The sequence below is a fragment of the Talpa europaea genome (genome assembly GCF_964194135.1).
Source record: "Talpa europaea genome assembly, chromosome: 2".
Lineage (NCBI taxonomy): Eukaryota > Metazoa > Chordata > Mammalia > Eulipotyphla > Talpidae > Talpa > Talpa europaea.
Genome location: NC_140068.1, coordinates 59,319,723 through 59,332,870, shown reverse-complemented (window position 1 = coordinate 59,332,870; position 13,148 = coordinate 59,319,723). Strand labels below are relative to the sequence as shown.

Sequence of the window (13,148 nt, the reverse complement as noted above, 5' to 3'; positions counted from 1 at the left end):
TGGATTTACTAGTATATTTGGTTAATGTCATATTTCTCACTTTTTATATTTTCACAGGTATCCTAAAATAACATAAATTGGAGAAACCTGGTTTGGACTGAGTTGCATATATTAAAATCCATTAGTTGGCTTAACTGTTGCTTTTTCCGTTCTCAATGAGACTAATGTAGTGTCGCTCTTTAGCCTTTGAATGTACTCCCCAATCTCTTCCATGGTAAAGATATGAAGAACCTATTTTGTTAATATGCACTATCAGTACATACATAATATTTTAGCTGGTATTTTTTCCCATAAGGTGTTTGGTTGTGCTCACTCATCTTACATTATGGCACTTTAAAAATATTGCTATCACCGATACATTAAAGAACATTTGTTCTGCACAAACTATCTAGAACACTTTCTATTAATATTAGAAATCTCTTGAAAAGGATGTGCCACAACATAGGAATCTGTTTAAATGCTTGTACTAGAAAAAAAAAATGTACTTCACACAGAATATAATAGTGAAGACTAGGTGCCTCATCAATTACACTGCTTCTGAGTTTCCGTAGATCAGTTGTAAGAAAGGCTATTCTCTAATTTTCTACTAACTACATATTCATTTTTTTCCTGAACTATAGAGTTTAAGCACAGGTTTTTGTGTTACCTCTTCTATCATGTTCAAATGCCAAATATTCATTCCTTCTGTAACAGGGTGGTCCCATAACACTTCCAGGTTACGAATAAAATGTGGTTCAGAATACCATCTCTTTATGCAGTACCAAGGGAAAACGCTGTTGCTATTTATAATAATTCTCGATAACCTTTTTCTTTTATTTTAGCATCACTTTCCCCTCGGATGTAATTTTGAATGAAGTACTTATTGCTTTTTTCTTCTTGACCTACTTTCAAGAGCTTTCATATTTCTGTAATATGTAGTCCTAAATCATAGTGAAACAGATTAATTGGCTATCACTTATTCTAGAAATGTTTTTGTGGTTTAAAAATCATCGGGTTACAAAGTACACAAATTTCATAGTCTGACATCTTTTCAGCTACGCCTTTCGTGAGTTCGCTCTCTGCTCTGCTCCCATTATTTTTCTTTGTTGCCTTCAATCCCCAAGAGACTGTGTTTCCAGGAGAGAAGCGCTAGTGGAGCAGAAGAGTTGGAGACTCGAGTGGGAAGAGATCTGGTACCTCAGAGGCACTAATCCCTCCTCCCCTGCCCGGTGAGAAGTCAGCCGACGTTGACAGCGCCTAGTCGCGCTTTGGCAGTCAGGCTTGTGGTCCACGGGTGGGATTTACCTCCTCCCTCTCCCCCTGCCTCTGGCCTGCCTCCAGGCCAAAGGCAGAAGCAGCCATTGCCCCAGTCCATCCTGGGTTCTCGCTCACCCGTCCCCTTGGGGAGCCGGGCTCTGCGGCCGCGGCTGACTCCGGGGACTGGGGAAAGTCACGGCGGGATCTGGACGCTCGAGAGGCGGCCCCTCCCCGGGCTTTTCTCCCGTCGCGGCGCCCACGTGACCGAGACTAGGCCTCCGCCAGCCCGCCCCTTTCCCCCGCTGTTGCCCACTTCCCGCTCGGGGTAAGTAAACCGCGGTTTTCCGCACCGCCCCAACCCCGCCCTTCTCCTTTCCCCTTCGCTTCACCTCCCTCGGGCTCCCTCGCTCCATTCTCCCCGCCCCCTCCTTCTCCACACCAGGCCCTTTGTACGTGCTCGGCGGCGTGCGAGCGCGCCCGGCACGTGACCCCGCCGAACGTGGCATTGTGTTATCACGTGACCCAGGTGCGTACGCGACGGAGCGGGGTGTGAAGATGGCGGACGAAGAGGCCGAGCAGGAGAGGTTGAGTCGCGGCGGAGGCGGCTGCGTCGCGGAGCTGCAGCGCTTGGGCGAGCGGCTCCAGGAGCTGGAGCGACAGCTGCGGGAGAGCCGGGGGCCGGCCGTGGAGGCGGCCACGGAGTACTGTCAGCAGCTGTGCCAGGTGAGGGCGCCGGAGGTCCCCTCCCCCTTTACCCCGGCTAGACGGGGAAGAGGGCGAGCGAGCGCCTGGCGGCCGAGCCGTGGTGGTCGCTGCCTTGGCATCGTCGGCGCCGCCGCCCAGGCAGGAGCCGGGAGGACCAGGAAGGGGCCTTTGTGTGGCTGCCGTGGTGGCGGTTGTTGTCTGCAGCCCCGGCTGGGGGAAGGGAGTTGTGGTCAGGGCGGAAAATCCCCCTCCCCTTTCCTTCCCCGAACTCGGGTCTGCGCTGTCCCCGCGACTGAGGAAATGCAGACCGCGAGGATGGACCCCGCGCCGCCGCCGGGAGAGGGTAAGGAGGGGTGGAGGCCAGGTACCCTTCCTCCTCTTATTGTGCACTGGGGATCGCCGCGGCCTACCCCCTCCCCACACACACACCCACACACACCTCTGCGCCTTGTTTCCCACTCCGACGGGCCTTCGCCCCCACCGCTTTGAGTCCCTGGCCTCCCCCCTGCTTTTCTCCGTCCCGCCCCCGACCCCGTACTCTGGGCTGTCTCCGGGCCTTTGTTGTTCGAGTTTCGCCTTAGAACTGAAGGGGCCTTTGTTGATGTTCGGAGGAGCAGTGCCCGCCGACCCCTTTAGCTTGAGCGAGACGTTCCTGGGTTGGGGGCGTAGAGGTTGTCCCTTCCTGCCTTTGCTTGATGGGTGCACCGCTTCCTCGGGAAATGTTGCTCTCAGTGAAGAGCGTCGACTATCCCTTTGGGGCGGCTTTTCCAGAGTGCGCTTCTCCTTTGCTTCCTCACCCTTGGAGGAGTACGATTTCCTCTGTCCTTTCTCCCTGGTCTCCCCACCCGGTTATTGCTAGGCGCTTTCTCAGTTTGGCCTCCTAGTAAAACGGAGAGGCTGAGGTTTGTGTCGACCTGTGGTCAGGTCAGTTGCAAAGCTTTCCTTTCTGTTCTTGCACAAGGACATCGCTTTCCAGTAACAGCGTTCTGACCAGGATTTGGAATGTTAATAACGCTGTTTGCTTGATAGAAATCGGGGTTTCCGTCAACGATTGGACTTAATTACTAAATACCAGTTACCTGTGAAATTTCAAGGTGCTGCGACGGGCTGTGGTGAAGATTTTGGTTAGAATGTATCGGTCACATTTAGAGTTAATTTGGGAATGTATCGTTGTAGAGAAGTTGTTTCAGAAAGATAATTAACTTAAGGTCGAACAATGGTGGCCCATTTTGTCATTTCAGAGTAGATTACATTTCACTTATGTTTTAATCTCCAAGTTCTGGTATGTCTCCTTTATTATAAGATCCAGGGACATTTGATCCCATACCAAAAATTCAGCATTGCTGTATTGTCACTAAATATTTGGTGGTGGTTGGTTCATTATATTTATTTTTTTTAAGAAAGTGTGAGACAAAGTGGTGACTTGTCTAAGAGTATATGCAATATGAAAGATCCTCCACTTAAAGAAACGTTAAGTCTTGGAGATTAAATCTCTATGGCAAAATTGAAGAATCTGTCACCCTTTTGAAACTCTAGTTTTAAAGATTTTTGAAATTTGCCAGTTTCACTGCTCATGCAGTACCCACTCATTCTTAATTACTTTTTTTAGATATTTATTTTAGGCATAAAAATGCTTCAGTAAAGTATTGAAGTTTAGCTTTGCTGAAGACATTTCATATGTGTCCGCTGTAAATATCCTTGGCCAGCAGTATTTATAAGCAGGATTAATAATTCTGGGAAAATGGAATCTTACGCAAGTTGGAATATCTGCAACAAAGTTATCACTAATACAATATTTTTTATGTAGAGAACGGCATTTCTTAAAAATCCGTATGAAAGTAATTTCGTGTTTTATTAGGTGATTAGTCTTAACTATAAATGGTTTTTATTGACCCTACATGAACTAGTAATAAAGCAAACACTGATTTGGTGGATTTGAAAAAAAAATAGATATTTCATGCACTGAAATCCCTCAATAATTTAAATGCAGGTGAAGGTGATCTCTAATATTTGAGTAGGTACAAAGTGTATCTGATGTTTAATCCCCTCTACAATGTTTTCTGTAAATTTTTTTAAAGTAACTGTTGTAGACATCTTGTCAAGTGAGAAGCAAGTTGAAGTATAATTGTTTCTTTAAAGTTGTATCCTAACCTTTATAACATTTTAATATGAAGTTGAGAAAAGCAGTGGTTAACAATTATAAAATGTATTACAGCAATCTAAAAACTGCTAGGAAAAAAACTAGGAGGTAGAAATTTTGTCTTGGCTTCTAATATTGAGATTTTCATTTACAATTTTCTATTACATGGGATATTCACATATTTTAGGAAACAAAGATGAATAAATATTTCAGTGGCCTTCAGAGTTAATATTCCTTAAGGGTTGGTGTTCAGTATTTGTGTAAACCTCCTTGTTGCATTTATTTTTAAAAGTGAATTAGTTTATATTTTGAGTTTTCATCTCAGCGTAAAGTTTCTGGAGAATGTAGTGAAACCTACAAAAATAGAAGTTCTGTATACCTCCTAGTTTATAGTTTTTCTTTTCAAAAGAGGTAGGATATTGACAAATTTCTTGAGTTTTTTTTTTTTTTTTAATAGAGGCATGCTTTATTTATTTGTTTGCTGGTTTGTTTGTTTGTTTTTGTTTATACATGCACTGGGTACAGTCAGAAGCGCTGGAGGGTGAGAGAATTCACCAGAGCCAGAGCGGGGAGCAGAGCAGGCAGAAGGACCGAAGTACACTGCTGAGGGGAGCAGCGGGCGGCAGGAGAGGTCTGCGCGCCATGTGGGTCCCTCCTCCGGTGGCCAGGGAGCAGCCGGGGATCGAACCTGCGCCGCAGAGGCCGTGCGCAGTTTCGCAACCCAGCGCTCAACCGCTGCGCCACCGGGGAGGCCCAATTTCTTGAGTTTTGAGTTGAGTAGAAACTAAACTTTTTCTTATTGGTAACAGAATTGTTTTTGCTTTTTGTATTGGTTATGCCCTGAAATCATGCCTCATTTTTACTTAATTACATGAACATTTGTTTCAAGCTCTAGTGGGAGAAGGGGAAAGTGGTATCCAGGATGTGTATGGGAGTGCCTGTCAAGAATTTTATAATTTTCTAGTATCCTTGAAAGTAAGCTTTAGGGCCTCCCCTGGTGGTGCAGGCAGTTGAGTGCCATGCTGTGAAGCTGCCTGCAACCTCTGCAGCGCCTGTTCTATCCCCGCCGGCCAGGGAGCCCGCCAGGGAGCTACCCACATGGCGCAGCAGACCTCTCCTGTCTTGCCTGCTGCTCCCCTCAGCAGTGTATTTCAGTCAGTCTGCCTGTTCTGTTCCCCGCTGTGTCTCTGGTGAATCCTCTCACCCTCCCGCACATCTGGCCTGTACCCTGGTTCTTGCATAAATAAATAAATTAAAAAAAAATCTTAATCAGAGTAGTTTAGTAGACTTTTCTTAATTTTCTTAAAGTCAATTTAGAATAAGAATATAACATAGCTAGAGATAATATCTTGCACTTATTTGTTTCAGGATCCTTATTATATATATATATTAATTATAGTTGGAACTTCTTTGACTAGTTGTATTAGATTGGACCAGTATTCACTCACTCTTTCAGCGTTGTCACTGAAGGCCTACTGTGGGCCAGGCAACCATAATCATGGTTCTGGTTCAAGGAGCATATAGTCTCTGGATGGAAGTAGAGAAATAATTGTAGTGAACTGTGATTTATATCTTATTTCTGAGATGAGTGCACTACATGGTGAATTTTATTTTTGGAATTTAAAGAAAAGCATTCCAATCTAAGACTTGTTTTAAAAAGGCTTAAAAATAACTGTTCATTTAGAAGTTAAAACATTGTAGTAGTTGAGGAATGATGAGGTGGCAGGCATTGTATATTGGACCAGATGACTGTTGAGTAATACTTGAATTGTGACTATGATCATTTATCTTTTGGTCATTGATTGTTTCAAAAGGTTGAATTGCAGTTATGGAAATATGTGTGTGTAAAATATACACATCATACCTTAGTTCATGTAAACAGTGCTTCTCAACTGGGCATGGTAATCTCCCCAGCTCCCCTTGCAGTTCCCTATTCTAGGGTACAGAAAAATATGTGAGATCAGTTGTTTTCGTCATTGCAGTGACTTGGATGTGATACTGTGCCCATGATTCATGGGTGCTATATTTTTAAGTCATTATGCTCTTTTCATGTTAAGATAATATAGGTTATTAGGAAATGTAGTTACTCTGAAACAGGTCCAGGTAAAAGCTTTTCGATCATTTTTAAATTCACACTGAGTTTGGGAGTTCAAGATTATTCCAAATTGCTTTTTGCGGAAATCACAAGCAATAATAGTAGCCAGCTCCTGACCACCCCCATCCTCAGTTTCATTTTCTATGGTTTCAGTTACCTACAGCCAATTATTCCAAAAATATTATGTATAATATATTTTGAGAGAAGCTACATGCACATAACTTTTGTTAAAGTATATTATATTATTAGTTTTTTTTTTTAAAAGGGGCATGTATTTTTATTTATTTATTTGTTTGTTTGTTTGTTTGTACATGCACTGGGTACAGTCAGAAGCGTGGGAGGGTGAGAGAATTCACCAGAGCCAGAGCGGGGAGCAGAGCAGGCAGAAGGACCGAAGTACACTGCTGAGGGGAGCAGCGGGCGGCAGGAGAGGTCTGCGCGCCATGTGGGACCCTCCTCTGGTGGCCGGGGAGCAGCCGGGGATCGAACCGGCACCGCAGAGGCCGTGGGCAGCTTCGCAAACCGGCGCTCAACCGCTGCGCCACCGGGGAGGCCCTATATTATTAGTTGTTGTTAATCTCTTGGTGTGCCTAATTTGAAAATTAAATTTTATTATAGATATGTATATATAGAGAAAAATAGTCTATATAGGGTTTGGTTCTCAGCAGTTTCAAGCATCTCCTGAATGTCTTAAAATATATCCCCCTCACACTACAAGGGTAAGGGGTGGGCTGCTATACTAAACAATTACTGAAGCAATTCACTTTTGCTAGGTTTAAGAGGGTAGGAAATTTAGCATTCTTAATTGTCCCAATTAAAGAAGAGGTTTGACCTTTTAATATAATTGAAATTCTGCACTTTTTAAAGAAAGCATTTAATGTAATGATTAGGTTTAAATGTTAGCAGGGGATATAAGCTACAGGAGATTCTAGTAAGATACAAACTGATAAAGTAGAATTGTTTCAGGATGACAGTTAAGTAGATGTCAAAAGGCAGTGTATCACTAATTAATTCATTTGCTTTACTCTTTAAAATTGAAAATGGCATATATTGAAATGGTTTTAAAATATTCAAACACAGAGACAAAGGATACAGAAAAAACATCTTCCCAATCCCAGACCTCCCCAGTTAGCTTACACAAAGACAGTCCCTATTATTTTTCATCCATCTTTTCAGAAATACTGTTTGTTCAAAAAAAAATTAAGTAGGATATACTATACACTGCATCTTGCTGTTTTACCCCCCCCCCATGTATCTTCATAATCATTCCATAGTTGCTCATGTAAATCTATGCAGTTTGAAACTGTATAGTAATTTTAGTCTATTGTTGTGTCTGATTAAACTAATTATTGATGGCTATTTAGAGGAATAAGTTGGTTTTATACATAGTAATTTCAATAAAGAGTTCAAAGTAGCTACTAAGCCCTCAAGGCCTGGGGTATCAGAAAAGTCTACTGAAGAGATAGGATTTGAGCAGTACTAACTTTTAATGTCTTTATTGTTAGTGCCTTATTGGTGTAAGAAGCAAAAATCAAGTTGAAACTGTTAGGAAAGCTACTGGCTATTTAAACTATGTGGTGAAAATATTTCTGTGTATATTTTGTTTCCTCTGTTTGATGCAAGTTGCTTCTTTTGTTTATCTGTATTTTTGCTTAGCTTTAATTATGACAAGAATTTTGAAAATGTTTAAACATTTTCTTTTAAAAACTGAACTTTTCCCCCTTTTGATTATTATAGAGTATCTTAAGTTAATTTGTAGGACACTTCAAATCAGAAGGAAAGATGGCTTGCTTCTTAATTAGTGATAATTACTTTAGGTAGTGAGGGAGTAATAAGTCATTTAAACTTTAAAAACTTAAATAATGCTCAGGGGAAATAACTTTTACATGTTCATAATTAGGATGATTGCATGTTGGAGATATTAAATCTCACTTTCCAGAAAATGCTTATACCAATTTTAGCAAAGGAAGGGTTTTTCAAATCTTGCTTATATCCTTTTTGACATGTTTTAGTCCTAAATTAAAACGGGGAAGAGAAATTATAATTGCCTTTCATAATTTTTATATGACTAACCTGCAACCAAGAATTTTTGAAAATATATGTTCGTAACTATATGAAACTGCTTCTGTGTTTTTTCCTTGAGATTTTGTCAAAATTGCGAAATTGTCTTATTTTTCCAACTCCCACACATAAATCCAGTTTATAATATTAACCAATCAATATCAGTAGTCTCATTTATAAAATGGAAAGTTTGCTTTTCATTAATGTTTGGCATGCCCAGATGTAACCTTTAACTATGTATTATTTTCCAAGAGAGCCTCTTGATTCTTTGTTTCTTTTTGGGATAGAGTTACAGAGAAGAAAATGTTACCTTCCTCACCCCCCTTAGCTTTACATTACAAAAGTTAAATGGCTTTTAGGTACTTATATTTAGCCTAGAAAATTTGTTAAAATTCAATCAGTTAATGTCTTTCCTTTATTTTAACCTGATGTATAAATACCTCTTATGTGGGAGCAATAGGGGGGCTATGGAGAATTATTGAGTGGATCTCTCCATTCAAAGAACTTATAAAATCTGGTATATATATTAATAGTGAAGCAACAGTATTAGTAAAGCTCCGATAAATAAAATATAAGTGGAGCATGATTAAGAGAATAAGAATTTTGAAAACAATTTAACTAAGTGTTTAAGAGTCAAAGGAGTTTTCTAATTAAATCTCTTATGAGTAGATAAATATAGGGCTTTCCTGGTGGCATAGGGGGTTAAGACACATCCTATGAAGCTGTCCACAGCCTCTGCAGCGCGAGTTCGATCCCTGGGTGGATTGGGGCAGCCCACATGGTGTGGTGGACCTCTCCTGACTTGCCCGCTGTTCCCCTCAGCAGTGTACTTCCATCCATCCGCCTGTTCCTTTCCCCACTCTGTCTCTGGAGAGTTTCTCTCTCTCTCTCTCTCTCTCTCTCTCTCTCTCTGTCTCTCTCTCTCTCTCACACACACACACACACACACATGCACCTCTGGCTCTTGTATGCATAAATGAATAAATCTTTTTATTAAATTTAATTTTATTATTTTTTTAAAAATTTATTTATTTATACAAGCACTGGGTACAATCAGAGGTGCGGGAGGGTGAGAGAATTCACAAGAGCCAGAGCGGCTAGCAGACAGACAGACTGATGAAACACTGCTGAGGGGAGCAGTGGGCGGCAGGAGAGGTCTGTGTGCCATGTGGGACCCTCACCCGGTGGCCGGGGATTGAATCAGCGCTGCAGAGGCTGCGGGCAGCTTTGCAACCCAGTGCTCAACCTTACTGCACCACCGGGGAGGCCCATAAATGAATAAATCTTTAAAAAAAAAAAAAAAGACTAGATAAATATAGCTACAGTGCCAAAAGACTCACCCTTCCAAGTTTGGGGACTTGAAATAAAATTAAGTTCCGAATATTACCACCTTTGATTCTTCTTGGTATCCTTTATCAGTTACTGTCTTATAACAAATATCTGAAAATTTAGAGGCTTTAAAAGACTAGCCATTTTTTTTTGGGGGGGGGACCCTCCCTGGTGGTATAGCGGGTTGAGCACAGTGCTGTGAAGCTGTCCGCAGCCTCTGCAGCACCAGTTCGATTCCTGGCTGGCCAGGGAGATTCCCACATGGTGCGGCAGACCTCTCCTGTCTTGCCCACTGCTCCCCTCAGCAGTATATTTTGGTCCTTCTGCCTGTTCTGCTCCCTGCTTTGTCTCTGGTGAATTCTCTCACCCTCCCGCTCCTCTGGCCTGTACCCCAGTGTTTGTATAAATAAATAAATCTTAAAAAAAAAAAAGACTAGCCATTTTTCTTACTACTCTCAAGTCTCTTGGTTTATTGGGTGGTTCTGCAGTGAGCTGGTTGGTTGTTTGGGTCTGAATGATCCCAGATAGTCTTCATATGGGTCTTGTGGTTGTGGGTTGATCTCTGGACCTCAGTTAGGTTGACTCATCTCTGTTCACTCTCATCCTCTTAAGGTACCCTTGGTATCTTTATATTGCGGGGAGAAAGAGGTCCTCTATTGTACAATTGCTTTTCACACCTCTGCTTGTGTCAGGTTCGCTAGTGTCCTATTGGTCATAGCAAATAGTTAAACCCAGTCTCTGTTAATAGGGTGGATGTGTCTTGTTAGGGACTATTCTATAATAGTCTCTGCCATGTATCCCTTTTCACTTTATCCCCAAACTACTGCGATTCCAGGCACTTTTAGAGGTTATGTCCCCCCCATATCTTTGCTACTGCTTGCTTTCTTGTCACCCATATTTTATAATACAACCATATCTGAAAGCCCCCTTTTTTCTTGGGTTGAGAAAGGGTATCTTCATTCCTGCATTCTCATCTCAGTCTCTTAATAGAAAGGTATCCCATTCCATCACTGTTACTTTGAAAAAATTTTTGAATGAAAAAATTAGTGTTTTATAGTCTAAACTGTGTACAGCTTAATAGTAGCATCCTACTTCTTTGTTGTAGTCTGAACTGATAAACTTGCATTCAACCTTTCTTTCAATTTGTGAAATTGTCCAAATTCCCATTTTTGTCCTGTCTCAGTGGTGGTCTAATAATTGTGGTAGTGTTTATCAAATTTGATAGTTCAAGAAAACCCAAGAGTGTGAGTTGTAGGTATTATAACTTTATTTTGCCATAGTTGTTAAACTGAAACAATATTAGAAAACAACATTCATCCTTAATATTTATGATACATAATATTTGGTTATTATTAGAAAAAACTGCTCTTGATTTTATTGTGCATCAATAGGTTATAACAGTTTGAAAAACATGACTTTTAGTGAAGGAGCATTGGGCTCAGTAAGCACAAAGGGCAGGCAGAAAGTAATAAAGTAGCCTATTCTGGTTGATTCATCAAAATTAAAGTACAGACATAAATTTCTTACAGTGAATGCTAGAAACCCAGGATTATATACACAGAAACCAATTTGAGAAATAACTGGTAAATAAGATAAAATCTATATTTAAGTTCAACAGAGCTCTTGCTCCTTTATTACTTACCTTTTTGTGTCCTTTCACTCTTCAACAGGCACTTTTCTGCCCCATCCAAATGGTTCTGGTCGCTTCTCACAGGTTGTACCTATTCATATTTTTCTACCTTTGCTATTTTGCTTTGGGGAGCATAGTTATATAGTGGAAACCAAATGGCTTTGAGCTCAAATATGAGCTTTCCTCCAAAGTAAAAGGTATTTTGCTCATGCTTTCTTTGTCTGAAAAAATAAGGCGGGAGTGAGGATGGAGTTTGGAGTTAGAGGCTAGACCCAGCAGGTTGAAGAGGAAAAGAATTAATGTTCAAAGTAAGCATCGTAAGATATTTTACTAACGATGAATTGTTAAACTTCTGAGATTATACAATGAAACATCGTTATAGAATGAAACCAACTAAATATTGTTTAAACGTTGTTTAGTCAGTTTGAATGCCTTGGTTTATCCAATACCTTAGTTTATTCGGTTTGACATTGACTCATCAGAAAATGTCAAAGTTTTACTAGGCATTTGTTTAGGAATACTGAGATAAATGATTAAATGGCTTTAATGAACTAGTTCTTTATGAAATTAAAATATCTGGATAATGTATTCATGTGGAACATCCTTATTGATGCCTGATATAGATGACATATGTTAACTTTGTAAATCCTAGATACCAGTTTTCTATTTAGAAAGATCATCTAAATTTAAAAGTAATGCTAGTAATTGACTTGCTTCCCATTCCAATAAGTTTTTAGATACAGATATAGAAGCTGTCATACAAAATATTTAAATTAAATCCTGCAGTATTTTTACCAAAATTAATTGAATCAGATATTTGTGATTTTTTTAGAAGATTTTTTTTTTAATTTATGCAATAGCTGGGGTACAGGCCAGAGATGTGGGAGGGTGAAAGAATTCACCAGAGACAGAGCAGGGAGCAGAACAGGCAGACAGACCAAAAGCACTGCTGAGAGGAGCAGCGGTCATGGCAGGAGAAGTCTGCTGCGCCATGTGGGAATCTTCCCCCGGCCGGCTGGTACTCGAACTGGTGCTGCAGAGGCTGCGTACAGCTTCACAGCACCGCGCCCAACCCACTGCACCACTCGGAGCCTCCAGATATTTGTGATTTTAAGAGAAAATTATTTCCAGTATATAAGGATAATTTTGCTACTTCTTTTAGATGAACCATTGTCATCAAACTAGACATCTTGTCAATGTATATTCTGGAAAATACAAATTTTTATTTTTCTGAACAAAACACTTGCAATTAAATTTTGAAAGAATAAAAGAAAATTTGATTAAAATATTAAAATTGAAAGTAGTTTGAATCTGGTCACATACTATGACTTAGCCCATCTATATTTGTATAATTAAACCTCAATTAGAGAAAATTAAAAAAAAATTGCCTGCTTAAAGTGGGATATTATACATAATATTGTGAATAAAATTTATATCCTCAAATTAATCATGAAATTCATCAGCATGAAGATATTTTACAGAAAATCTTTCTAAATGTTTGTGTCCTGTATATTGCATCTTTGGTCATTAATATCTAAAACTGAATATATTGGCAAGAAATGAGCCAAACTCAGTATATTTAGTATTGTTACCTATTTATAAAATATTTCTGAAAAGACAAACTAATATTGCAAGTGCTGCCTAAAGCAAAACTATTTTTAATATTCAAAGACCTTTGGGGATTTATTTATCTTGAATGAAAGCACTTGTGCTGTTTGGTTTTCATTTTTAATTTCCCCCTTTTCAATCATCTTTTATAGATCTTGTTTTGCTTGACAACCCATTAGATTCTGTGAATTAGTGTTGGGATTCTAAGGACACTGGTTTTAATTTTCACAAAATTGTTTATTGTGACCCTTGGCTTACTACTAAAATTTTTTCTGTTCATTACCCTTTGAAATGGAGTTGATACATACCTCTATTGTTGTAACAAGACTTGAAGGAATACTTAT

At 40.1% G+C, this 13,148-nt stretch overlaps 1 protein-coding gene across 1 annotated transcript in view; it reads left to right on the top strand.

Moving 5' to 3' along the window:
- Positions 1 to 1,776: 1,776 nt before the first annotated feature.
- ZNF292 (zinc finger protein 292) overlaps positions 1,777 to 13,148 on the top strand; it is a 75,957-nt gene continuing 64,585 nt past the window's right edge. Inside the window, exon 1 of the mRNA XM_084228323.1 lies at positions 1,777 to 1,959. Coding sequence (XP_084084449.1) covers positions 1,792 to 1,959 — 168 coding nt within the window. The 5' untranslated portion in view covers positions 1,777 to 1,791. The remainder of the gene's footprint in view (positions 1,960 to 13,148) is intronic.